Here is a 25,692-nt window from a genome sequence, read left to right as displayed (position 1 = left end):
TCCTTCTGAAAGCAAGGATATCTAAAGTGTTATATTCTTATAACTTAAATATGAATGATTTTACTAGGTTCTATCATGTTCTCTTTTGTCATCCAATTTTAAAGCATTACTATGATCTCTAATGCAATCACTTACATCTTTAGATTTTGGTACATAGTTGTGTTCGATGACAATTACATTGATTCATCTTACTTTTATTTTTTAAAATATCATTTTTTTCATTCTATTAGAGAATTTCTCTGCTAATTGCTAAAGAAAGCAGCATCATTATCAATAGGATGCCTCTTCTCACTAGTAATATTCTTCTAATATTGAGTATATTAAGTATGATGAAATATTGTTTCAAAACTAACTTTATAATTGTGATATATAATATAATTGAGTGTAGTAAGTATGATAAATTAATGTTTCAAAACTAGGTTATGGCCCAGCAATTGCAGCCACCCATTCAATGGCAGTTTTTTTTCAAATTTTAAGCGTAGTTCTCAAGCATTTGATTTTGCTAATTTTATTTGTTAGTGTTCACACCATTTTATTTTTAAAAGATTATTACTGGATTAATTGTGGAATTTAAGTGCTAGATCATCACCACTAGAAATTGCTAAATAATGTAAAAATAGTTATAAAGTGTCAAAAAAAAAAAAAAAGGAATATGGACGAAAAATTTGAAGCTAAAAACTAATTAATTCTAGTAATGATTCAAAAATACGAATGAGCATATTATTGCTTCTAATTTAAATAAAAAAATTTGGAAACGAGGCCCTTGATTTTATTTTTATTTTATATCTATATCTCAAGAACCAGACATTTTAGTTTCAAACCTTGATTTAATAGTCATTCAATTTTCGATCTTGATAGTTGTATATGTGTGTGTATATATATATAATACACACACACATATATATATATATATACACACACACATGTGCGTCCAGGAAATATGCACAATTTTATTAAAATATTAAATTGAAAATATGTCATAAAAGTATCATGAAATAAAGAATTGGTATTAAGTTACCCTCTAACATGGCATCACACATCATCCAGGAGAAAGAGAGATGGAGCAGAGAGGGAGAGAAGAATGATGATAAAAACGCAAAAAAGTTTCATGTCATTGCATGCTGCGGCAATCCTCACCAGTTGGTCATTTTGCAAGGGATTTAGCGTAGGATTGTACCTTAATTTCTTTTATAAAAAAAAATAACAAGGGAATGCTATTGTACGCCCCCTTGATGCAGCCCCTAAATGCCACTCCATATAGAAAGCTTCGCATCCGCGGTACTTTATTCCCCCGCCTCCATCCACAGTCCACCCTTCGTCTCGTCCCCTCACCATTCCAAAGGGAACAACCGACGAGACGAGTAGAGAGAGATTCGCGCTAGGTATCGCCAAGCCTCGCGCCTTCTGATCCGATCCCTCGGGGGGGCCGCGGCCGCACTGCCACCACCGCGCCCCGGGACTTCTCGACCGACGTCCCGGCGGCGCCGGCAGAGGACGCGGCGTTCGTGGAGGCCTGGAAGAAGGTGGCCCCCAACTTGGAACCCCCGAAGAACCCCCTGGCCTTCATGAAGCCCCGCCTTCCCATCCCCTCCAAGCTCACCCTCAACTTCGTCCTCCCCTACCAGTCCGAGATCTCCCACAAGGAGGTTATTGCGCGACCCCCCCCCCTTTCCCCTCTCTCTCTTTCTAGATCTCATTCCTTGTTACCTATCGATTTGGAAAAATCTGGGTTTTATTTTGATTGGATGATGCTTCCTTTTTGTGCTGGTTTTGGATCCAGACTTTTTTTATTTAAAAAAAAAAAATCGGTTGTTTGCTTTACGCAAAGAGTGGATATGAATAATATCTGATTCGGATGAATTTTATGATGTTGAAGAATCAGATGCTGACCAGGTAGGGACAGATTCCATTCTTTATTGGATGGCGTAAGGGTTTGATTGTGTCATGAAGTTTGTTCTTTATTGTTGTTTTCAAAGTTTAGATTTCGCAGGTTTACATGTTCCTTTTCCTCTCTGATGGACTTCGTAAAGGTTATGGACTGTGTTGTAGAGTCCGTTTCTTTACTGCTGTTCTCAAAAATGAGATTTTATAGGTTTAGGTTGGAGTAGATGTGGCTAATGGCTTTGCTTGGTTCAATGGCTACCTGCATAAGCAATCTGAAGGGCAATATCCTTATTACCTAAGTGATTCGAATTTTCAAATATAGTTCTAGTCAAGAACAAGGGAGTTATTTGAAGTCGCATTCATCTTATCTCTTCATTATGGAAATATTTTTTTAAAGCTATAGTATCTTTTACAATTATAACATATGCAAGCACTCAAAACATAGATCAACTGCTGTTGAATTGTCAGTTTTTGTTTATTCTGGATGTTTATATGCTCTATCATGAAATGTTCAATGCCTTTAAAATTGGTATGTGATTGTAATTGTGTATGTGATTGACTTGTTTTCAGCTGAGAATTACTTGTATGTTCACATAAGTATCTGTAATGTTTTCATCATAATTCCTTAAACATCATATTGAAAGGTTTATACAATTGATTGCTTGATTGCAATTCTTAAGTATAAAGTGTGGTTTAATACATAAGGATGGTAGTAGAGCCAGCTTGAAGTTCACTAATATGTTGATGGCATTGCAAATAACATAAAATCAGTTGGTTGAAGTGATAAGGAGAGGTGAAGAGCATCGTGCCAATATGTGAGATGTTAAGACCATTGTGCCAATATGAAACTACCAAGGCATCAAATGCTAATCTTCAGCCATATACCATGTACCCTTGAAGATTATTAAATTGCTAGTTACCTGTTTTGTGCATTGGATGCAATGTCCGAGGCAATACCTGTGCCTGAAAGGAAGCAAAATGAAGACTAAAGACATCTGTACCCTCAGAATAGTTTGATACTGATTGATGATAGACAGAAATGACATCTTGTTCCTCTAATATCTTTGTCGAGTCAAAGAAATGTAAGCTTGCTGTTGATCAATGAGTTATAAAGACAACTGATATTGATTTAGACTGAATTATTCCATATAATTGTTTGATCGATTGATTGATCATGGCTTCGGTGCTCTCTCTCTCTCTCCCCAAGTCCGAATACTTGAGGATGCACTACCCAAGGTTCCAGAATCTGGTTAGAGGGGTGCGACCATTGGGGCAAGCCCAAATTCAGAATCATGGTTTCCAGTGTAGACTAGGGACTTTTAGAGAATGGTACTCATAACATTATTTAGAGTGGTTAAAAACATGTGTTCACCAATGAATGAATTTATGATGGTTGAGAAAAATCCAATTGTGCTCGTCTGACTCTTGCTTTAATGAAAGGATACTTCCTTGTACTTCCCACATGCTCCATACTCTCTCTTTGACTAATGATAGCCTCATCACATGGTGGTACCAACTGACAACCTCCCTCAGCTGGAGTCCAATTGGTTAAGAGGTTGCAGGGTCGATCTTCTTTACATAGGCTGGGCGTTCCTGCTTCTATGTCATCAATAGATGACACAGGGCTTAGTTGTTTTATGAACTAGCGCTGGATGTTGGGAAGTAAGCGCTTTAGTTATGCACCAAGTTAAGTCACCTTTTGATAAGAATTGAAACTGATGGTAAACATAATGAAACACAAGTATATCAAAGTCAGAACAGGAAATAAACAGTTGTTTCATATGAATGGGTGCTGAGAGGAATGGATATTGCTGCATTTGGCTTTACAGATGAGTTTATGGATGCATTATGGAGGCTATAGGTAAAAAGGAATTCAGGCAAGTGAATTTCATCAAGAAAGAAAAGAAACCGGTGGAAGAATCAGAAAATAGAAGACCTGAGAGTCGTGCTGAATAAACGTGATGGTTGAACTGCTAATTGAGGTCTTAAAAGCACTAGGCATGTCAGAATATTTGTTTGAATATAAGCTCCTGAATCACTAGTTTGTCTGATTCCAGATTGAACACCAGCCTCTGCCTCTCCTTGCCAACTCACTATGAACTTCCAATCAACATTCATGTTCACAAAATTAGTCGATCAACTTTGCAGCCATAGCTTGGTGGTTGATATCCCACTTGTAAGGCAAACACCAGTTAAGAAAGAAAACAATATATCTTCTGTTCTCCCCCATTAAGTTTTGAAAAACTCTTGATCAAATCTGCATTGAACGTAGTTATGTGACAAATAGGTCAATCTCAGTGGTTTGTCTGTACATCTGGAAGCTGATCAGGAAAACCCATACTGGGAAATCCGTTATAGTGTGCTTTAGCGATGTAGTACAGGAATCTCTTCTTTGAAGTTTACTGGCTTCTGGACAGATGTCCATCAACATGTCATAGCACTTGAAAAGCAACCTTTTAGTGTATGTTACCATTGTCACTAGTCGAATTTTAATTTTTATGATTCTACCTACTGGATATCATTTTCTTTTATACTTCAACTGGAGTCTTCATGCCTAAAAGTTTCGATTTAAGCTACATGACTTTTTTTTTTTGGTTAAGTCTGTATTAACAAAACACCATCCTCTTTTCAACAGCAATACATACAAACAGAATTTTGCTGTTCCTTCTCAAGCACTGCAGGCATGAGAACCAAACCACTTCCAGCCCTTCATCTGCACTCTTGTTATTTCATCACCAGGGACTTGTCAGTGATTTTTCCAAAACTAGATTGTTTGCTGACCTGAAATCTCCATCTACTTCTCTCCCTACCCACCTTAAAAGACAATACAGAACTTTTTACTGCATCTTCACCATTGTTTTCCTCATTGAAGTTCTGCATAATGATTCAAGCAGCCTTAAAAGGGTTTAGCAAGTAATGTTTTATATGTATGGCCATCTTTACTACATAATTGTTATCCGAAGATGCAACTATACCATACTACTGTTGAACAGTACTGTCAAGATAAGGACAACTTTAAAAGCCAGATAACCGTAATTAACTGCTCCTTTTTCTTTAATGGATTTCAGGTTGATATGGTCATAATACCAGCAACAACTGGGCAAATGGGTGTTTTGCCAGGGCACGTTGCAACCATAGCAGAGCTCAAACCTGGATTGCTTACTGTGCATGAAGGGACCCAAGTGACCAAATACTTTGTCAGCAGTGGGTTTGCATTCATTCATGCAAACTCTTTTGCAGATATAGTCTGTTGAGGCTGTTCCTGTGGACCACATTGATCCTAGCTTGGTTTAGAAGGGGCTTTCTGACTTTACCCAGAAGCTTAACTCAGCCTCAACGGACTCGGAAAAAGCTGAAGCACAGATTGGGGTAGACGTTCGCAGTGCTCTAAATGCTGCACTCGCAGGATGAATTTTTTTCTTTAAAGACAAGCCTCGTTCCCTCAATCTCAGCATGGTTGTTAAGTTTATAGGCAACTCGTAAGGGGTGAGAAATGATGGAAAAACAAGATAATAAATTTAAATGTTTCAGTTGGACGATTCTTTTGTCACATTCCTCATACCTTGTACTTCCTCTTTGATTCATGTTTTTTTGGTCGGAACAAAGAACCACTCTTTATCATTCAAGTAATGGTTGACTGGTGGCCCATGGAACTTATTGATTTCCAATGAACCTGAAACATATGAATTAGCAATAAATATTCGTCGTGATGTATCATGTCTCCTAACCTATCAAGCTTATCGTTGTAGATAATTTTTTCTTCTGTGTACGCAGCATGTGGAATTGGAGACAATGAACAAAATGGAACTAATTGTATCTATTGCAAAAAGGGATCTCATATGGGATTGGATCAGAAATAAAGGATCATTATGTCAAAATCCCTGCAGTCCCAACAATGATACTTTGGTAACCCATGCGCTAGTCGAGGCTCATTACAAGTAATCAGCGAGGATGTGATTCATTATTATGAAAAAGAATGAAAAATATGAAAGATTTATCCATTCTCTTTTCCACATTAAAACTCTCTCTCACGAATCTGACCTGATCTGACCCACTGCTGATGCTCCTTCCAGTTCCAGAGCTACTTTTTATTTGCTTGACAAAAATAAATATTCCAAATTACCTTGTAAATTTGTGATTGATTATGGTGCCTTCAGTAATTAAATTTTATAATGTGCACAAGCTGTAAATTTGTGATAGATTATGGTGCATTCAGTAATTAAATATTTTATAATGTACACAAGCTTGCTATCAGTTTGATTAAAGAGAAAAACTGGAAAAGCCACTGCTTTCTTGCTCCCTGTTTGAAAAATACACTCATAGTCGCATTGACTTGCCTTCATATATACTGAGCTTTTCTATAGACAATGGAACAGCATGCGACCGAAGCAGATTGGGTGGCAGATATGTGAAGACAGTATCCTCAGAACCTTAATGGCACTGGGGGAGACTGAGCAATGTTCAATCACCATTTGCCATGATCCAGTGTGGAGGCCTAAATGCAGCACTGAGCCAGCAAGTCCAATATATCTCCATGGGAGATGGAGAATGCTATAACTTTGCGTGTTGTCTCCAAGGGCATCCACCATCAAATGCTTGTTCCAGTACATCTTCAATGCGCTTCACAAGCAAAATCTGTTAAAAAATTCAGAATAAATGATTTCAGGTTCTTCCAGGTAAAGAGGTCATAGTTGCTTGTCAACCGGCTATGATAGAACATGAGCATAATTTAATCAATTCAATGCTTGTATTGGAAGAAAGAATGAGAAAAAAAAACTGTATATTAAATAGCCTTGTGATGGTGGCCTAGGCAATATGATGTTCTTGGCTTGACAATGCATTAGCCATCTCCAGGTTTAGATTTGTGCCTATCGAGAGGAAAGTATTTCCATGTTGGCAATAACAGTAGATCCAATATGTTCATATACACCTATAATTGGCCTACTTTGTTAAGCATTTAAAGGAAGAACACATAAGCTCAAGTACAAGGATCTGCATGATAGGGCACGCAATGAGTGCAAACCTACATCTAACGTCTTTCGTTGATAACCAGTAAAATTTGAAGTTGTCAATTGCACCTGACATACTTCTCAGCCGTACAAACATCTAAGGCAGTTTATGGGTTGAAGTCTGTCAGAAATTGAGAAAAGGGAAGTATTAGAAGATGGAGTGTCACTATAGGAACAAATAACTGCAATATGATCCAAATTTTGAGAAGTGATCCTGTGGATTGCGAGGCATCAAGAAAATGTGATCCAGATATGGGGACACCACCTTGCACCAGATAAGTTTTGCAGAACCACCCTATTATTGGCTGTCACAACAACTCCACCAACCAACTGCAATTAACCCATCATGTCTCTACTAAAATAACATGAAGGTGCGGAAAGGACTTTTGCTAACAACCCCTTTGGTCGCTTGCCAAAGGGAAAACCACACTTTGGCTCCTCTCAGGTTGCCCTTGTCTGTGACTTCAAAAATACCCAACACCAGGAAGGAAGAGAGGTCTTAGGCAATAAGCACTGAACAGGAGTTCCAACAGCTCAAAAACTTGCAGACGTCCTCTACCAAACTTAGCTCAAATTGAGTGAGTCCGTATCATTTAAGGCTTCCCTCAGTCTCACATTCACTAAGCTCTCAAATGACCGTGTCCCAGAAAAATCCAGTTCAGCACACTCTCCAAGATAACCACTCCCTTCAACCCTAGTGATTGAAATAATTGCATGAGAATTTCACTAATATTTATAAATGTTGGCAGCATCCTAGGTACCGGACTACTCTTATTAAATCCAGTTTCATAATAAAATTGTCCAAGCTAACAAAAATTATATAATTACCACTGACTCTATTTTGATTAGTTTGTTCCTGATAATTTATCCAGACTAAACAGGAAAACATGTTTTTTTGTGAAATTTCCTTAATTTCTATGGAATAGTGCATTCATGATGTATGTGTTTCATGAATTATTCTAGAAATATTCTAAACTTAATTGGATTTACCTTTTCTATGTTTTCTAATTTTCTATCAGTTTCTCCCAAATTTCCCTTATCTAAAGACTAACACTTGAAAGAAACTCACCGACCACAGATAATATTTCCTAATCCTTGAATATAATTATGTGTAAACCTGTGACCCCAAAAGTTGATAGCTGGTAAGATCAAGCTTCGCTCATTCAGAGAACCTTTTTCCTTTTTCTTTCTTTTTCTTTTTCCAGTGCTGGGTGCCCTGTGCAGAATTGTATATTATAGACATACATGAGGTACCCAATCATGGAGATGCCACACAAAAGAGGACCCTTCCAGTAACTGAAAACATGCTCAGTAAAGAATCCATGCAAATGCAAGTCTTTTAGGGAGGGATAAAAGCTAGGACTTACATGCTATAAAGATCTACCTGACATCATGGAAATAACATGGAACATTAGTTTAAGCAAGTGAAGACATGAAGAAATTACCATGTTTTTTTAATTATCACCCAAAAAGACTACTTTGTTAAGGGTGTCTACTTAATTATCAGCATGTAAAGATTCTTATGTAGATCAATGTTAAGTAGGGGGTTAAGTGTGAAAATTTCTTTAAGTAATCTGTCAATCACTTGTTACTTTGCCATCCTCCTGATAATACATCTATCTTAGTGCCTTAACATGTTCTTTCATAATGAGTATACTGTCCCAATGCTTTAAGTTCTCTTGCAACAAAAGCCCAATGCAGGATATCCCATTTATGGGCATGTTTGGTGTTGTTTCTGCCCTATAAAAGGAAAAGGCAGAAGCTAGGTTTTCTAGCTTCTCTTAGAAGCACCTTTTTGACCTTTTTTCCCTCGTAGAAGCACTTCTTAGATAATGTTACCAACATTTATTTATTCAGACATGCTTTGTTGTGTAGAAATCACAAAAGCACTTTTTGTTAAGTAAACCAAACATGCCCTATGTATTCTTTCCACCAACACAGCTTACACACTAGTCCTACACAACTTATCTTGCGAAGGACTCAAGTATGATAAGCATATAATTATGGGATTCCTCCATGAGATGCTACTTTAATCAGAATCCCCCAATAAAAACAAGAAATTGAGAGAAAAGATAATCTAAGATTCTCATGAACTACTTATATGATGATATGCAGCAACCAAGATGAGGAATTCATCATCATAAAAACCACCTCTAAGCCCCTCCCCTCCCAACATTTTCAAGTAATTAACTTCTTGTTTCTACCATGAGCAAAAGAATCCCTCGTGTTTCAGCCTTCATCCAATCTTTTTCCAGCACATCTCCAATCACTCCCTACATCACCAAGTTCTCTTTTGAATTTCCACCTCCTCTCCTGCCACTTCTCTTAAGCAAGAGTCTTTTAATGAGCTCATCAATAACCCTAATAGACATCATGCTGATATAACACTTCAAGATATTTGCACATGCAATTGTGCCACTTTGTGGAATATGCAAAAAGGAGTAACATATTTAATTAAGAAAGGCAAGTTCAAGGAAAAGATAACCTTCAAGGTTAAATAATTACCTCGATGCCAGCAAGAATGGCTGATGGTACCTCAGCTAAGTCTTTCAAATTGCGTTCAGGCAAAATCACTCTCTTGATTCCATATCGATGTGCTGCCAAGACCTTAAGATTCAAATAAGTAACAATTAGAAGATTCATTTTGTATACAAAATGCCATCGAATAAGTAGTAAATTAGAAACAAATGTCTAGATTTTCTTCATGCCACTACACAATTTCATGAACTATAGGGGGGAAAAGACAAATAAAAGGCTAGCAGCTACCTTGTCTTTGATGCCACCAACGGGCAATACAAGGCCCCTAAGAGTCATCTCTCCAGTCATTGCAGTGTCTGCTCTGACTTTTCTTTGACTGAATAACGATACTAGTGATGTTACCAAAGTAACTCCTGCTGATGGTCCATCCTTTGGCACTGCTCCAGCAGGAAAGTGTATATGAATATCCCGATTCTCCAGTAAATTGATCCCCCCAGACAGCTTCAGATCTGCTGCTCGTGCTCTCACCTGAGGAAACCATGAACAACAAACTATTAAGATTAAGATAAAAACATGGCACATCAATCAGAACTTTTAAAGCCCAATCTAATTTTTTCAAAAAATATTAATGCATGCCACAAGGAATTAAAAGAAACAAAGTCTTGATCTGAAGGGAAAAGGTTAAGGAAGTTTCCTTCCATCCTTCAATGTCCAGAATGTTTCCCATGTAAAATTATTGTCCCACTGCACTGATATCAAGACAATCTTAGTTTTCTTTTTCTTTTCTCCCCTTCCTTTTCTCAGCATGCAAAAAATTTCATGTTTGATTGGACTTTATTAGAGAGAGAGAGAGAGAGAGAGAGAGAGAGAGAGACAGAGAGAGAGGACAGGGGGGATGCATTACAGAAAAACAAATGTACACTATATATCACCCTGCTGGGGAGCTGACTGAAAAATACAATTGGTGCTCGTATTTATTTCCTACACAAAAAAGGCTAATATGATAATTAAGATTTGATTTCATTAGCTTTCAAGTGTTAAAGTAAAACTCTATGAAGACTTGCCAGTGATATATGGTGTGGCCATGTACTCACTTTCTATTCACATGCTTGCCCACTAGACAATTAAAGAACAATAGTTTATTAAGACCTAGCTTCTCTATTCTAATATAAGACGAGGTCTTCGAAGGCTCACCGGTGGCAGATGGTGCAATCAGTTAGCTTTCATCCCTTCTCATTATTCTTCACTAGACAGTTTAAACAAAGATGTTTTAGCAGAATCTTCAACTCTCAACAAATGATAGACAACATCACAACTGTTATTCACTGGATTTTTAGTAATTACCCCTGCAGATATACAGGGTTGATGGGACCTGTGGCAGACACCTTACCCCTGTTATACATGTATTCTACATGAAACAAGACATTGATCCACAGTGGAAAATTGATTGGTGGATGACTATAATTATGGCAACTCCTGGTTATAATTATGGTAAATCCTGAGAAATCCATTGAAACCAAGCTAGGCCTCTCCTAGGTCTCAATCTTCACCCTATACCCAAATGTATCATATGTTTGACAATTAGTTTCGGTGGAAGAAAAGGAGAGCTCTTATACTAGAGGCATCAATTATACACTACAAAAGTAGAATGAACAACAAAAATTTTATATATATGTAGAATTTAAGAGAACTAGGATTTGTAAGTTTAAGAATCTGCAAGAAGAAATTCAGAAAGGCAAACAAGAGAGCATATTTATAATCTGATTTTTTGTCATGTGCACGATGCAGATGAGAGAGTCAAACACGTAATGCATTAATAAATTAAGTGCTAACATTCTAATATAACTCTAGTTAGCAAAATGGGGATGCTTTTCTCAAGAAACATTTTTTGTTTATTCATTTTATGATCGCACATATGAGCATTAGTTTTAGTGGGAGAAAAGGTACATTACATCAATCATACAGTAAAGGTAGTAGATTTCAAGTTAAATAATTTTTCATTAATTGTTTATGTAGACTTATGTGAGCATGCAAGATTCTGGTTGAAGACACTTAGCTAGGAAATAAGAAAAGACATTTACAGAACTATCATTATTTTTGTGTGTTCGGTGCAGAGAAAACCAAATGCATAATAAATTACTAAGTATATCTAGTTTAACTTATGATCAGCAGAATGAGGATGCTGTTTTCATGACATCCTTTTTGTCCATACATATTAAGAAGTAGCACCTTAAGCTGTTTGTCATGTATCCCTGGGAACTTGATCTTTGTGCTTTTAAGCTAATGATAAAAAACTGGATACATGACAAACAAATTTGGCACATTAAACAAGAGAAGGCATTAGCATAGATTATGAGAGGTACTGCTAAAGGAATGAGTTACAAAAAGTACCCATGTGAGAGCTATTTGTGCTGATTCTTTAATAACATCTCCTAGTTGTCCAGTGAGATGCAAATCACCCTTCCCCACCATTGCTGTGGCTTCAACAAATTGAACTTCTCCGCCAAAGGTTGTCCAGACGAGTCCAACTGATACGCCAGGAGTTGCTACACGTTCTGCAGCTTCTCTGTCATCAAACCTAGGAGGCTGCAATTCACAGATTAATGATGTGCAAATAAATATTCGTTTTGACAAATTTGAATAAATTCAGAGGCAGAAAGATAAAATTCCCAAAAAGTAGCCTCAAACTTCACAAACAAAAGTAACTACCCCAAGCACTTTTTCCAGCATAGCCTCATCTACAACCAGGACAGAGGCACTTGAAAAAGCATTTGATATCTCCTGCCTATTAACACCCATAGGAATAACTTCCATTTCAACTTCAGCACTATCTGCAAGTCTTGTGTCAAGTATTGAACTGGTCATTGGGTGCACATCTCTGCTAAGTTGAACTGGACAGTCTTGCTCAGCAACCTTGACAGCTGCAGCACGAGCTAGGGCAGCTAAGTTTCTTTCAAGATTCCGCACACCAGCTTCTCTAGTATATCTCTGAATAATAATTTTCACCATCGCCTACTCACAGAGATTGTTAAGAGAGATGAATCATGATTGCCAACACAGAAATTGAAATTGCTCACATATAAACAAGTATGACATAATTGCAGAACTATCAAGCACCACAGAGGCACAGACTATCTTAGGAACATAAAAATGATGCAGAACTAAAAAAGAAAAGAGCTAAAACATTCTGGCACGGGCGCTATGACATCAAGTAAATAGAGTATGTGTCAGTATTAAGGAATTAGTGGACAAAAAAAAATGATTCATACAGCCTGTCACCAGTACACAGGATATAGATATATATATATAGGATTTGTTGTTGGTTAATGGTAATACAGGGGACATGCCTGTTTTCAGCCATCATGGATGATCAAGGAGAAATTGATCCATGAAGCTAATTGCGATCCAAGCATCTAACTAGCAGACAACATAAAGAAATGCAGGCTATTTTGTAGCAGGAAGTGCTTTATACACATCCTTGAATCCCAAAGAATGTCAGTTTTCTTATAAACATTATGAACTTACATATACACAAGATGAATATTTCCCATTATCTCCTACTTTCTCATTTATAAAGTTAAAAAATAAGCTGGACATTGTAAAGAAACCCATATCAGTATTATAGAAAGACTAGAACTGACTAAAACTGCCCTCCACGCTTACCAACCTTTCTCTTTCAGCTATCTTCCACATTCCAAAACATATACAAAAAATTTATATGTAACTTCCTTTGGAAAAGTCTTTGCTGAATGAGTAAGCTTGAAGGTATTTGCAAGCAACAGGCAGCAGGAATAGGTGTCAGAGTACACAGACTGGAAGATTATTACCTTCATCATGCTATGAACTTGTATCACATTTGGAACAGGGAAAACATAAACACATAATCTTCTATCTTTCTTTCCTCTACCATTTTACTTATTTAGCTTATTTTCATTCTATGAAGAATATGAAAATGATTAGGCAGGAGTTCTGCTTATAAACCTTGTTAACAGCATGGTATAAGAAAATTTATTAGAACAGAAAAGAACAAAGGAATTTAAAAAACATTCATCAAGCTATATCTTAATGACAAAAAGGCTCTGCATATGCAGGCTGTCTAATCATAAAGGTTATTTAGTAGCAAGATCATACCTCAGGGATTTGAAGGAATGCAGAGCTCAATCCATGCTGATCTAGAACTCGTGGTATAAGATGCTTCATGGCTATTTTTAACTTTTCTTCAGGTGTATAGCCAGGAAGCTCAATGACTTCCATTCGATCCAACAGTGGTGGGGGAATAGGTTGAATCCTATTGGCAGTTGCAACAAAAATTACCTTTGATAGGTCGAATGGAACATTCAAATAGCTGGAGATCATGATTTAAGGAACACTGGCATAATCAGATGAGGTTCTTATCATTATGCTGACTTCAAATAAAAATCTAATTTCTTCCAACAATATTGTCACTTCCTGTAAACACCAACCTCATACAGTTATGGACAATTTCCTAAAACAACAATATGGCATTTTATGGAAAATCCACCATTAAGATAAAAGCAAGTGACAGATATAATGTCTTCCGACAACCACTGAGCTACAAACTATAAAGAGATGAAGTATCCACAAATGAAACTTATAAAAAAAAAACTATCCAGTTTAGGACATGAAACTAAACACAAGCAGCAAAACAACAAATTGTTGCAGCATTTGTGCATGTCTAATGCACCTTATAGTTCTCACTTGGTACTCTGAGGGCAATTTCCTGCATGTGGGGTTTTGAATAGTTTAGTGCCAGAAAAAAGATCTGACTGGAATTACCGTGCACAACAAGAACTATAATATCTTGCATAACAAATAAATGTGTTTGGGCAGAATCATTGACTATGAGAATTAACAAGCATGTTTTAGTCATATAAGCATAATGACATTCATATGATGAACTCCTAAAAGCCCATAATGGAAAGGATACTGGTCATTGAATGTTTTGTTCTGTTCTGGATCAAGAACTTCCAATAATGCTGATGCTGGATCTCCACGAACATCAGAACCTGTCTTGTCAATTTCATCAAGAAGCATAACTGGATTGTTAACAGCCACTCTCTGCAATTAAAGGAACACAAGAAAAACATGCATGTCAACAGAAACAGCCAGCAAATGGTTTCAAAATGGAGGTACCATAATAAAGAATACCATGATTATCAAGCTGATAATATGATGTTCATGCATGGAAATTTCCCGGTATATCAAAATCAAAACATGACTGTTAAACCTTGGGAAATGAAGCAGGAGTTTGCTTTAGATGGGAACCCCACGTGCCAATCAATCACATGACAAGTACGAAAGCATTCGGCTCAGGCTTTCTGTCAGGACTCAACATTTTAGCTCATTTTAGTTTTTCTAATATAGAATTACTTTTAGGAGTAAGCTTCAACAAACTGATACAGGGGATCATATCAGCCAGCAATCGATTCAATTCGGTACCAGTATGTACTGTATGCATATCAAAACCCGGGGATGGAGAGGGACAAGGGAAGGAGGGAGAGGGAGGGGGGGGGGTAGGGTGGGAAGGGAGAGAGAGAGATCAGCTCCTTTGGTGCAGATAATCATCAATCGGGAGATGGGGAGGTCGAGGGGCTTCGGATTCGCAACTTTTCAGAAGAAGCAATCGGGAAGGGATGCTTATTGGAACCAGGGGAAGAGAGAGGGAGAAGGAAGGAGGAGGAGGGGAAAAAGTGTGAGAGAAAGAGAGAGAGAGATCAGCTCACCTGGACCACAGATGATGCATTTCCTTGAGAGGATGGTGAGATCCTCAAATCCAAGGTCCCGATCCCTCAATTCAACCTAGAAAGATCCTCGATTCTGCACCTTTTGTGTTTTTTGATCTCAGATCTATGGCTTGGTTGTTTTTCAATACAAATCATCATCAATTGGGAGATGGGAAGTTCAAGGGTTTTGTGATCTTCATGAATGAGCACTCAATGAGGGATGCCGTCGAGGAGATAAATGGGCATGAACTGGATAGAGAAGCATCACCATCAACAAGGCCTAGTCTTGAGGTAGTAGCGGCAAGTTCCATAATGACAATCGCCGTGAGAGTGGCGGCGACAGTAGTCGAAGCACTAGAGGAGAGGACAGTAGGGTGAGAGAGGAAGGTGATGAGAGACAAGCCAAAATCTTCAAGACAAGGTATAAAGTTGAAATAAGCCAAAAGCTTGGAGAAAAGATAGGGCTGAAACCGGATTCGATACGGATTGGATACCAGCATATCCATATTCATATTTGTTTGGTCTCACATATACAAATACGGATACGGATATTATTCGGATGCGAAAATTCATATCCATATTTGTTTTAAATGGATATGGATATAATTCAGATATTGGAAGTATAGATATAATGATAAATATACCTTAGATAATTAAACTTTATGACTACAAAGTCACAGATATTACTAAATAGATAATAAATCAAGTTAAAAACATGTTTATATGGTTGTATACCCTTAAAAATTAATAAGTGGCATATAAAATTATATAGGGTTATATGTAGATCCGAATATTCAGATATAAATCGGATAGTTGTCTATCCATATTCATATCCATTTTTTTTTTACGGATATAGATACGGATACAGGTATTAGTTGGATCCTCAATTTTTTATCCATATCCGGAGATGGAAATGGATCCGAACGGATAATATCCATACCACTTTCACTTCTAAGAAAGGGCGTGAAATAGAGATGAGCCAAACCAAATTATAAAAAGCTTCGAGCTGAACTAAAGGCTCATTTCGTCTCAGTAAACAACAAATTCAGGTTGGTAAGCCCTGAACTAGAAAGTTCGGGATAGTTTCATTGTCCTTGTTTAGGAGTCTTTAGGTTCAATATTTTTCTTACACGATATAAGTTTTAATAGGTTAAAACAAAATTTTAAATCCCATGGAACATGGTTATCCTGCTTTTCACCTGAAACAAGATATGCTGATGTCCCATCTCGTCCAGACACTTAGGATAGGGGATGTCCCAAGATGCGCCAATCAGAATGCTAGGATAATAATTGGATGGCCTTGTCCCCACTCTTAGGAGGTACCCTGTCCCAATGTTCTGTAGGATGTCATATTGGGACTTGAGTCTTTGGCTTAAGGAATACCTATTTGTAGCTTAGAAGGCAATTCTCAGATTTGATTATCCTTGAAATAATCTGAAGCTACAAATTATGTATTCAGGCTTTTGTCTACTATGTATTCTACTATATAACTCAAACAATGGAGTACATCCATAAAGCTCTGTGCTCCACATCTCCATGTTGCCTGGCCATGTTCATATGCATTTTGTATAATATATCTATGTATATGCAATTTTTGACTTTCTTTAAGGCATAGAAGTATCTTAAATGTCAATATGTTTTTGTATATAGTAGTCAACATATAAAATCTATGAAACAGCTATCATCAATAATGCCAAAATGCCGGCACAAGTTACCCATAGAAGAAGTATGTCTTGTAGACATTATTGGTCCACCGAAATATATCTTTGTATGGACCGTAAGTGAACACTGTCTCATAAAGACATTACCCTGGCGATTCTTCCTGTTACATGTCTAACTCTTTTAGACAAGTGAGTTAGAGGCAGCAAAGGTATACAAGGAATAAGATTCTATGAATTTTGTAAGATTTGATGATATAATTTATAAGATTAAGGTTCCTCATTCAGAAAATCCTTTGAGTATCCATAACCACATAGGTGTTGATAGGTTTGCAAAACCAAAACTGGCATGAGTTGTGCCCTTCGTCATTGTTGATCCTCAGTTTTTTATTCTTTATCTCCATCACCAAAATCATTATCATCATTATCATTACAATTACAATATCATCATTACACATATGCGAATGTAAGCTCAAACAAGCTCAAGAAGTTTTAATTTATAATCTTAGAGTATTTTGGTGCTATAAACTGAAAGGAAGGCAAGCAGCATGCATTGATGTTTCAGCCAACGTAACTGGCCACAAAATTTAACCATGAACTTAATTGTATCGAAATAGCTAAGTAATAGGACATTTTAACATGGCCTGATATTGACAAATTATAGAGTGCATTAGTCTCAAGTATGCAACACAAATTGTGAGATCACATTTATATTACAAATTCTAAGGGAATTTTTAAAGATTACCAGAATGTTATTTAAAACAAAAAAAAAAAAAAAACATATCTAAACACAAAAAGTAAACAGAAATACAGATATAGTATCTCCTTAGAAAGTAATGCATTTAAGATGTTTACAAAAAAAATACAAGAAGGTGAAACTTGATGCAATCAGTTAGCAAGACAATTTTGATAAACTTATGACGTAGCAGTGTTCTAGGGTGAACCTTCAATCCATCAATAAGACGTCCTGGCATGCTTCCAATGTATGTCCTTCGATGACCTCTGATATCAGCCTCATCCTTGACACCTCCAAGGGATATCCGAACAAACTTTCTGTTCAAAGCAGCTGCAATTGATGATGCCAATGATGTCTTTCCAACACCCGGTGGGCCAACAAAACAAAGCACAGGGCCTCGGGCATCAGGTTTAAGCTGCAGTACATTTGATTACTATCAGTTACAGTCACAGATGCAATAACTACTAAGAACATGCAAAAATAATGCCATGGAAAAGGGTAGGAATTCAACCTTGCGAACAGCTAAATATTCAACAATCCGCTGCTTAACTTTGACCAGACCATAATGATCACGGTCAAGACGTTCCTTGGCAGCTCTAAGATCAAGTTCATGTTCTTCACTGACCTTCTGCCAAGGAAGATCGGCAAGGAGTTCGAGGTACACACGTGAACTACTATATCCAGGTTGCTGAGGCTGCATTTTTCTCAGTCGCCTACAAGAAGAAACTTAAGGTTAGAACATTAGTCAGTAACGCAATTGATGCCATTTCTTTTTATTAAGATAGAACAATTTGTGTCATTTTGTTATTAAGATAGCGATAACCACTACAAAATTTTCTAGTGTTGGGTGAAATGCAAATCCAGAGAATCTATCTGTCAGATGAATACACGAGCATGCATGCACGCACAGAAATATAAGTGATGTATGCAACTGTCACTCTCTGATTTGGAAATCAGATACTTATCTTAGAATCATAATAAGTTTGGCTTAGGTTGAGACATAGGAGTGGACCACTAATCAAAGCAATTATAAGAATGCTTCAGAAGCTAAAAAGAAAAAGTCAACTTTACAGTTGCCAATGGTTTTGAGCCTCCAGAAATCAAACCCAAATCTTGATCAGATAAGAAACGACCGACACAGACCATCTGACCTCGTGTTAGAAAGTCTTAGATTTTAGATTGTTTCTTCTTCTGTGTCTTGCGCATGTCTTCATAGTAACAAAAAGATTAAGGTATTTTCTGCCCAGCATTCTGACATGTCAAGCCATCTATTTATAGAGGTAAAATAGATGGAATGGAGTGTGAAAAGAAAGGAGAGGATAAAGAGATTATGCATAATGGAGCTCACAAAAGCCCTAATTTTGGCATACCTTATATTACAGTTACAATATCCCCTACCCTTCATCAACTAATTTCCTGCACCACATGAAAAACTCCAGCAATGCTAGCCTCCAATAGCATAGCATGACATCCAAAGCATCCATAAGAGACAGTAAGGAAGGATTACAAAGAATTCTGTCCATCAGATCGAGTCTTTGGTGTTGGTTGCAGAAATTGACCATAAGAGTTTTCTAGTTATAGGACACATGCAATCTAGAAATCCAAATGTTTTGTTTTCCCCCAAGTTGAAGAACTCAGTTGTGACAACATATGATTGTTTAAACATGATAAGAAAAGCATTTTACCAGCAATCTACATAGCTTACCGCAATTCTCTTTGTGCGTGCTTCCAGATATTAGGAGGCATCCCTGCACTCTGCATTTTTCTTTCCAAAGCAGCTATATCATCCTCATCATCATCATTATCACCAAGTTCCTCTTTTATAGCCCTCATCTGGAGGAGCACCAAGATTGAACAAATAGATCAGGAGAACTAGAAATTTGAACCATAATACCTAAAGTGAATATAAAATAATGCACAAAATTTCCAATACATTGTAAGCATAAAAGACATAAACAGAAGGAAATCTACAGTTTAACAATCATATCTAACATGAGGAATGAATAGGGCAACACTGGAAAATATTTTTTCTTGTGCATAGCTGGCACTTTCGACAATGTCCAGAAAGCTGTCAGAAAGGGTGCCATGCAGAAGTTCTTTAATATCTTTTTTATCAATAAATGAAATTTATTTGAGCTATCTGCTAGCATAGTGCTGTAAACAGCCACCCTGTCTTCATCTTCAACCCAGAATGTATGCTGATCAATTCCCTGTTCTTCATATGACAAATGTGTTCGAGTAGTCTGCAATCATAGTGAGCTTCCCTCTATCTTCATCTCCACCCTGGATTGTTGGTTGCCTCTTTGTTCTCCATTTTGAATATCCAAGTCAAAGCTTTTCATGCAAGTAGTATCTATTATCTTATCCAACAAAAAAGTTGAGGTCAAGTGATGGTGGTGGTTTCTGTTTCTAAAGATTTAATCAAGAACATAATTCTTGATCATGCATCATCTCATCTATGGACTTACCACCTAGTAACATCAAACTTTTAAAGGTTTTATACATTTTGTTTACTCTAGTTAGATGTCCTCCTTTGCTTGCGAACCCTCTATCATTCAGCTCCTGTTTTGGTTTCGGCAGCCTAACCATCATCATTTGTCCAAACATTCTCATCCATTATCCACAATATGACCTTTCTAGCACACTGCCTGTCACACTCTACTTGTTGAATCCAAATTGTAGGGCATAATATCCTAACAACCATGGTGCTACTTATATATGTTTCTACAATTGAAGGGAAACAACCAAAAATAAAAATCTTATACAACTTTTTTTCACACATTAAACCAGCTTAGGATCCATTATTTGCCAGGATTCTTTATTATAGTGCATCATTTCTGAAACAAACTGATTGCTGTACAACACTAATTTCCTTGACCACCTTAACCAATATGGCATTCTTTAAAGCCCCCACCCAAACCCCAACCTCAAACAAAAGAAAGAAAAGGGTGTCATTTGCATGAATGAGCTTCACCAAAGGCATGATAAGTTTGGAAAGAGAAGTAAAACATAAGAGACTGCTTTTTGCACATACATACTAGTTTAGTCTATTATATAATGCTAAGCAGCATTCCTTCAGGCAGTGCATTTCTTGTTTCATATTTCATCACTGACAAAGCACGAAATCAGCAAAAGATGCACTATTAACCTATCATAAGCTATTGTAGGAAACAGACCTGCTGACGAAGAAGAAATTCTTTCTGTGACTTTGACAGTTGTCCCTCAACCTTCTGAGTTATTTTTTCTGCTACACGGATTGACTGTTCAGCAAAAAAACAGATGTTAAATGCATAACATGTATATATACATTTGAGAAACAAGGAGCAATAGATAAGAAGATATCAGATAATCTAGAAAGACAATAATATACCAGTCCACTTTGAATAAAATTCAATCCTATTGTATCATAAATAAGAGAACATTATGATAAAAAAAATCATATATAAGAGAGCAAGTTTAACCATCTTCACCTGCAAGTGCCTGTCCACTAATTCAGTTGCCTTTGAGAGCCTAACTTTTAAGTCAACTGAATCCAACATAGATAACTGCTCCTCAAAACTTATTTCAAAACTAGCAACAAATATATCTGCCAGCCTATGCACAGGAACTGTCTCAAGAAGAACTTTTGTCCGACCAACAGTTTTTTGCTTCTGTAAGCAGTAATTAGAAAGCACATGTCACAACATGTAAACGATAATAGACAAAATAATAGATAAGTACCATAGATTGCATTTGGAGAAGGCAGATTGCACCATTTGAAAACTTGAAAAGGTAGGCACAATCTAAAGACTCAAATGTATTATCACCATATTTCAAAAACTCAATTAGAAAGCAATACCAAAACTGAGAGCATGGTATGTATTACTGGTATGCATAACTGAAAACAACCTGCAAGAAGATGCAGAATATACTGGGCAAAGTAGAACCGTAGGTTTCAAAAATTATTAAGCAGCTCAGATGAGCAACTAAACAATGTGTTCAAATTAAGTCCTTGTTAATCATTCGAGTCCATTAATTATTAACCTCAACCTTCCCCCTATGTTTTAACACTCAGCATCCAAAGCTTTTATAGAAAACTACATGATAGTGAAAAGGAATGCATTTAAAATTCAAACTTTCACCTGCTCAAGAACAGAAATTAGCTCCATAGCAGTAGCTTTAAATTGGCGAGATAACAAAATAAGATCTGGGTCTTGTTCTGCTTGCTCCAGCTCTGGCAAAAGCAAAAAAGATGAAATGTTTCATTCAGAACTTGCTTTATGAAAAAGGTTAAGGGCAGATAGCAAAGAAATATCAACAGCATGATCACAATTTCACTCAAGAGTTTTTCATGGTCCCCATCAAGATTTTGCATCTCCAATTTATATTGGCTAGCTGAATTTTAAACACCAATGAGTTAAAACATCTACTAGGAACTATGTTCACATAAGAAATAACAGGTCACTTCACCAAGAAGAAGAAGAAAAAGAAGAGAAAACTGATCTGGAGACAAGATATCAGCAAAAAATATATAGATTAGTGCTACTAAAGAGTGCATACATGTTTGTCTGTAACCACATATTGCTCAATATGAATTTCCTTTCTTGAGGATCTCATCAATAGAAGGTTATAAATTCAAAAAAGCAAAAGGAATTAGGCATTCCCATATCATTCTTTCAGATCTCCTAACATGAACAATGGTTTGCACATCTTCTTTTAGGTGTATATTAAATGGAATAGCTCTGTGACATATAATCTCTACAAAATTTATAGAAAATAAAATTCGAATCCTCTCTGGTGTAGTTATAACATTAATTTTTATGCCTTAAATAGCAAGTCCTTCAGTGAAAAAATAGGTTTTCACATGACAACCAACAGAAGTAATCTTAGTTCTGAGTAGCTACCAACCCACATACTATTATAACAACCAAAAGATGTATGTATTTGTTTATAGTTACAACTGTATTTTCCTTGCTCTTGCTACTACTGCTCCAAGAGTGCTTTCCATCTTTAAGCTGTAATCACTTCAATATGTAAGTTAAAAAGCTACGTTCTTGTATAGTTGTATTTAAAAATTTGTATAGTGACCAAAAGTTGACTGCTTATTTTATGCCACTGAAAACAATTTAAATCACTCAAGAATGGTTTAAAACATATCTCCAAAATATCCTTCAGTTTATGAATTTGGAGAACCTGAATGAAATATAACTAGAGAAAAGAGAAAATGGAATATGAAAAGATACAAAAGAATATCTTACCAGCTTTTGTCATGTCAAGACGTGAGACACGTGCAATATAATAATTTCCTCTTGCACTGAGTTCTTGAACACTAAACCTACACAATCCTTCTAGAACAACTATGTATGTAACCCTTCCACTTGGTTTTTCCACTCCTCTAGAGAGGTGTAAAGCTCTGGCAGCAACACCCCTGGAAATGAAAAGCAAGTTAATTTGACTGCCATAGGGTTCCAATTAAGTACACCATGTGTTTGAGTAAATGTAAGAGAGAAAATTTAATTATTATTATTGCAGTGCCCACTTAGGTTACATTCTGTACTTTTTTATGAAAATAAACATTCACAAAACCACCTGCACAGTGTAGGTCTAACCAAAGGCTCCCCTATAGGAGAATGATACTTCCAGCACTATGCTGGCAAGCTGAAAGATAAAAGTAATTTCTCCTTTCTCATGTTGATGCTGGTTTTCACGCTTTTGTTTTTCTGCCTTCTTTGCAAAATTGATGTTTCACCTAACCAATAAAAACACCCAACTGAACATCTAAGATACACGTAATTAATTACATGGGATAATGGAGACTTAGAAGGTAACATTTTCATGAACCACTTTTCGTGGTAGTTAATATCCCACTTTAGTCAATTCTAATGCTCTCTACAAACAAACAAGCAAGAATGTCCGCCATCCTCAATTTTCACCAACTTACTCTCACAGCACTTCTTGCAATTTCCACTACAAGAAATCATTCTAATGGTCATACCTGTTGGTGTGCAGATGAATCCGTTTGCAGTGCCCCTGGTCACAAACTTAGTTCAACCACCCTTATCACTCCATAACTCATCAATATACCTCCAGAAGCTTTATTTATTTATTTATCCTATCCATTACCTTTTTGCATTCAAATTACTTTTCTTATGCTTCCCCGATCTTTTGATATTCCTTGTCTTGGTGAACAACAAGAGCCAAAAGATTGCAGTGGTGGGATGCAGGCTTTCAGAATGATAAAGGCATTTTTTGCCACAATGCTAATGGCTCAATTGGTCTTACCTCGCCTTATATGAAAATTACAGTGATAAAAAAAAAACCACATAGAGAAAAAGACACTGTTAGCAGACCCTACCTGTTGTGCCAGTGAATCAACTCTTGCTGGTTCTTTCCATCCTGCTTCTGAGAATCCCCCAATACATCAGCTGGACCTTTCAGACTCCGTTCTCCAGAATCATTACCCACACCTTCACCAACATAAACATCTTTTACCCAAAATTTTCTTCCTCGATCCACATTATCCAAAAAAGGGAAAGAAAAATAAATCAAAATCACCTGGAGATAACATCGAGCCCACTGCCGCCGCCTCAGTGTCCCTGACGGGAAGCACACCAATCAAACCCTTCTCTTCCCTCTGCCATAGTTCTTGCTCCACCAGCTTCACGCTGCAGTGAGTACAATTTCAGCACCATAACATCCCACAAACAATAAAACAAAACAAGTACCCAAAAAAAAAAAATCAGAGCTGTCAACCAGCATCGAATTCATAGACAACTTTACTACAAGAAAGACAATTATAGCCCCTGGAAACATTCTCTAGTCGTATCAAAACAAACCCCAGATATCAAAAATCCCAACTTTATCAATTCTCTCGTCAAGTATCATAAGCTGATTAAAATCTCATCCCAAGAAGCGAACCTTTTCGAGAAATTGATTGAGAAACAGTGAAATTTCAAGAAAATTAGGGTTTCGAGAACAGAAACGAATCTAAAAGAGCAATTCGACCAAAACCGTGGAATAGACCGATTGATAACCTGCTGGGAGAAGTGCAGCGGATTCGGATGATGGCTCCCGGCAAGAGGACCTTGTTCCTGAAAGGGAGAATCCCCAGGCGACTCGGGAGCTCCACCAATTCCGCCATCTCCTCAGCTCGAAAGGAGAGAACTGATGGGGTTTAAAAGGGTGAGGGGAGGAGGGGGAGCGAAAGGGGAGAGAGAGAGGAGGACGAGGTCGATGTCGTTCGAGCGTATAATTAATAAATAAATTGGGAGGCTTTATTCGCCGACTGGTGGACCGGGATCCCCTAGCCGCGCGCCCTCGGCCGTCCGATTATCGGATAAGGTGGTGCTGCCACGCCCGATGACGACGGCCGCTCGGCGTACCACCAGACGTATGCCCGCGCCGCGGCCGGGTCTGCCCGAGTCCTCCCCCGCGGGTCCCACAATCATTTGTTGGCACGTTTTTTGATAAGAATTGATCCGAAGTCGCACACTTGAATACGTCACCTTCTTCCAGAAGGCCGATTCGAGTACGTGTCATGCTTTTATTTGCTAGAAATGAAGTTTTTTTTTTTTTTGTATAAGAAATGAAGTTCTTTGCTCTCTGATCAAAGATGTACGTCTGCGTGCCGGTGGGAGCAGCGCATCACATCTGCATAATTTTACGGGGCGCCCTATATTTCCACACAGCAATCTCTTTACCGCGTGGGTGAATATGATTGGTCTGATTAACGGGAGCACGACTGTGTTTGGTTTGATTTCCCGGGAGCTAGCAGGTAGCTTAACTCGGGGCTTCGAAACATTTTCCTTCACGGGGTCGTGCAGGACGGTTCGCGTCGCTTTCTCACCGACGATACGGGGATCAGAATAACCATGAGCCGTTGATTTGGAGTGACCCCGTTAATTACGAGGAAAGTAAGGCGGGAATATTGGGATATCAGCCGTTTGATTGAGATTGGACGGCTGAAGAGGTGCCGGAGAGGGAGAATCATATACCGGTCCGCCACCGTGCGGTGACTGTACGTGTGAACGGACGGCGCTGTTGGAACGTGGCAGCGTGACGCGCAATGATAGGGTGTCCTCATTTCCGTAATGTGCACGTTGTGACATGTGATGCAACGAAGTCGGTTAGTTTCTATATCATGACGATGTAACTGACAATTGAGGAGATCACTGGTACAAAATTTCTCTGGTTGATCGTCTCCT

The 25,692-nt window shown here is 37.5% G+C and overlaps 1 protein-coding gene and 1 pseudogene across 1 annotated transcript; one reads left to right on the top strand and one right to left on the bottom strand.

Moving 5' to 3' along the window:
* The first annotated feature begins 1,245 nt into the window (after positions 1–1,245).
* LOC105055303 (ATP synthase subunit delta', mitochondrial-like) lies at positions 1,246–5,434 on the top strand (annotated as a pseudogene).
* A 640-nt stretch (positions 5,435–6,074) lies between these two features.
* Positions 6,075–24,754, bottom strand: LOC105055033 (lon protease homolog 2, peroxisomal). The gene is made up of 17 exons (XM_010936729.3): positions 24,523–24,754; positions 24,044–24,153; positions 23,844–23,955; positions 22,747–22,916; positions 21,631–21,722; positions 20,980–21,159; positions 20,686–20,769; positions 19,215–19,342; positions 18,021–18,222; positions 17,718–17,924; positions 14,320–14,450; positions 13,503–13,716; positions 12,081–12,383; positions 11,763–11,957; positions 9,660–9,899; positions 9,399–9,500; positions 6,075–6,519 (listed from the first exon to the last, which is right to left on the bottom strand). The coding sequence occupies exons 1-17, from the start codon at positions 24,627–24,629 to the stop codon at positions 6,436–6,438; spliced, it is 2,661 nt and encodes an 886-aa protein (XP_010935031.1). The 5' UTR covers positions 24,630–24,754; the 3' UTR covers positions 6,075–6,435.
* Between the last annotated feature and the right edge of the window lie 938 nt (positions 24,755–25,692).

The sequence above is a fragment of the Elaeis guineensis genome, chromosome 12 (assembly GCF_000442705.2).
Source record: "Elaeis guineensis isolate ETL-2024a chromosome 12, EG11, whole genome shotgun sequence".
Lineage (NCBI taxonomy): Eukaryota > Viridiplantae > Streptophyta > Magnoliopsida > Arecales > Arecaceae > Elaeis > Elaeis guineensis.
The sequence above is the reverse complement of the archived record's forward strand: the minus strand, read 5'-3'. Positions and strand labels throughout refer to the sequence as shown.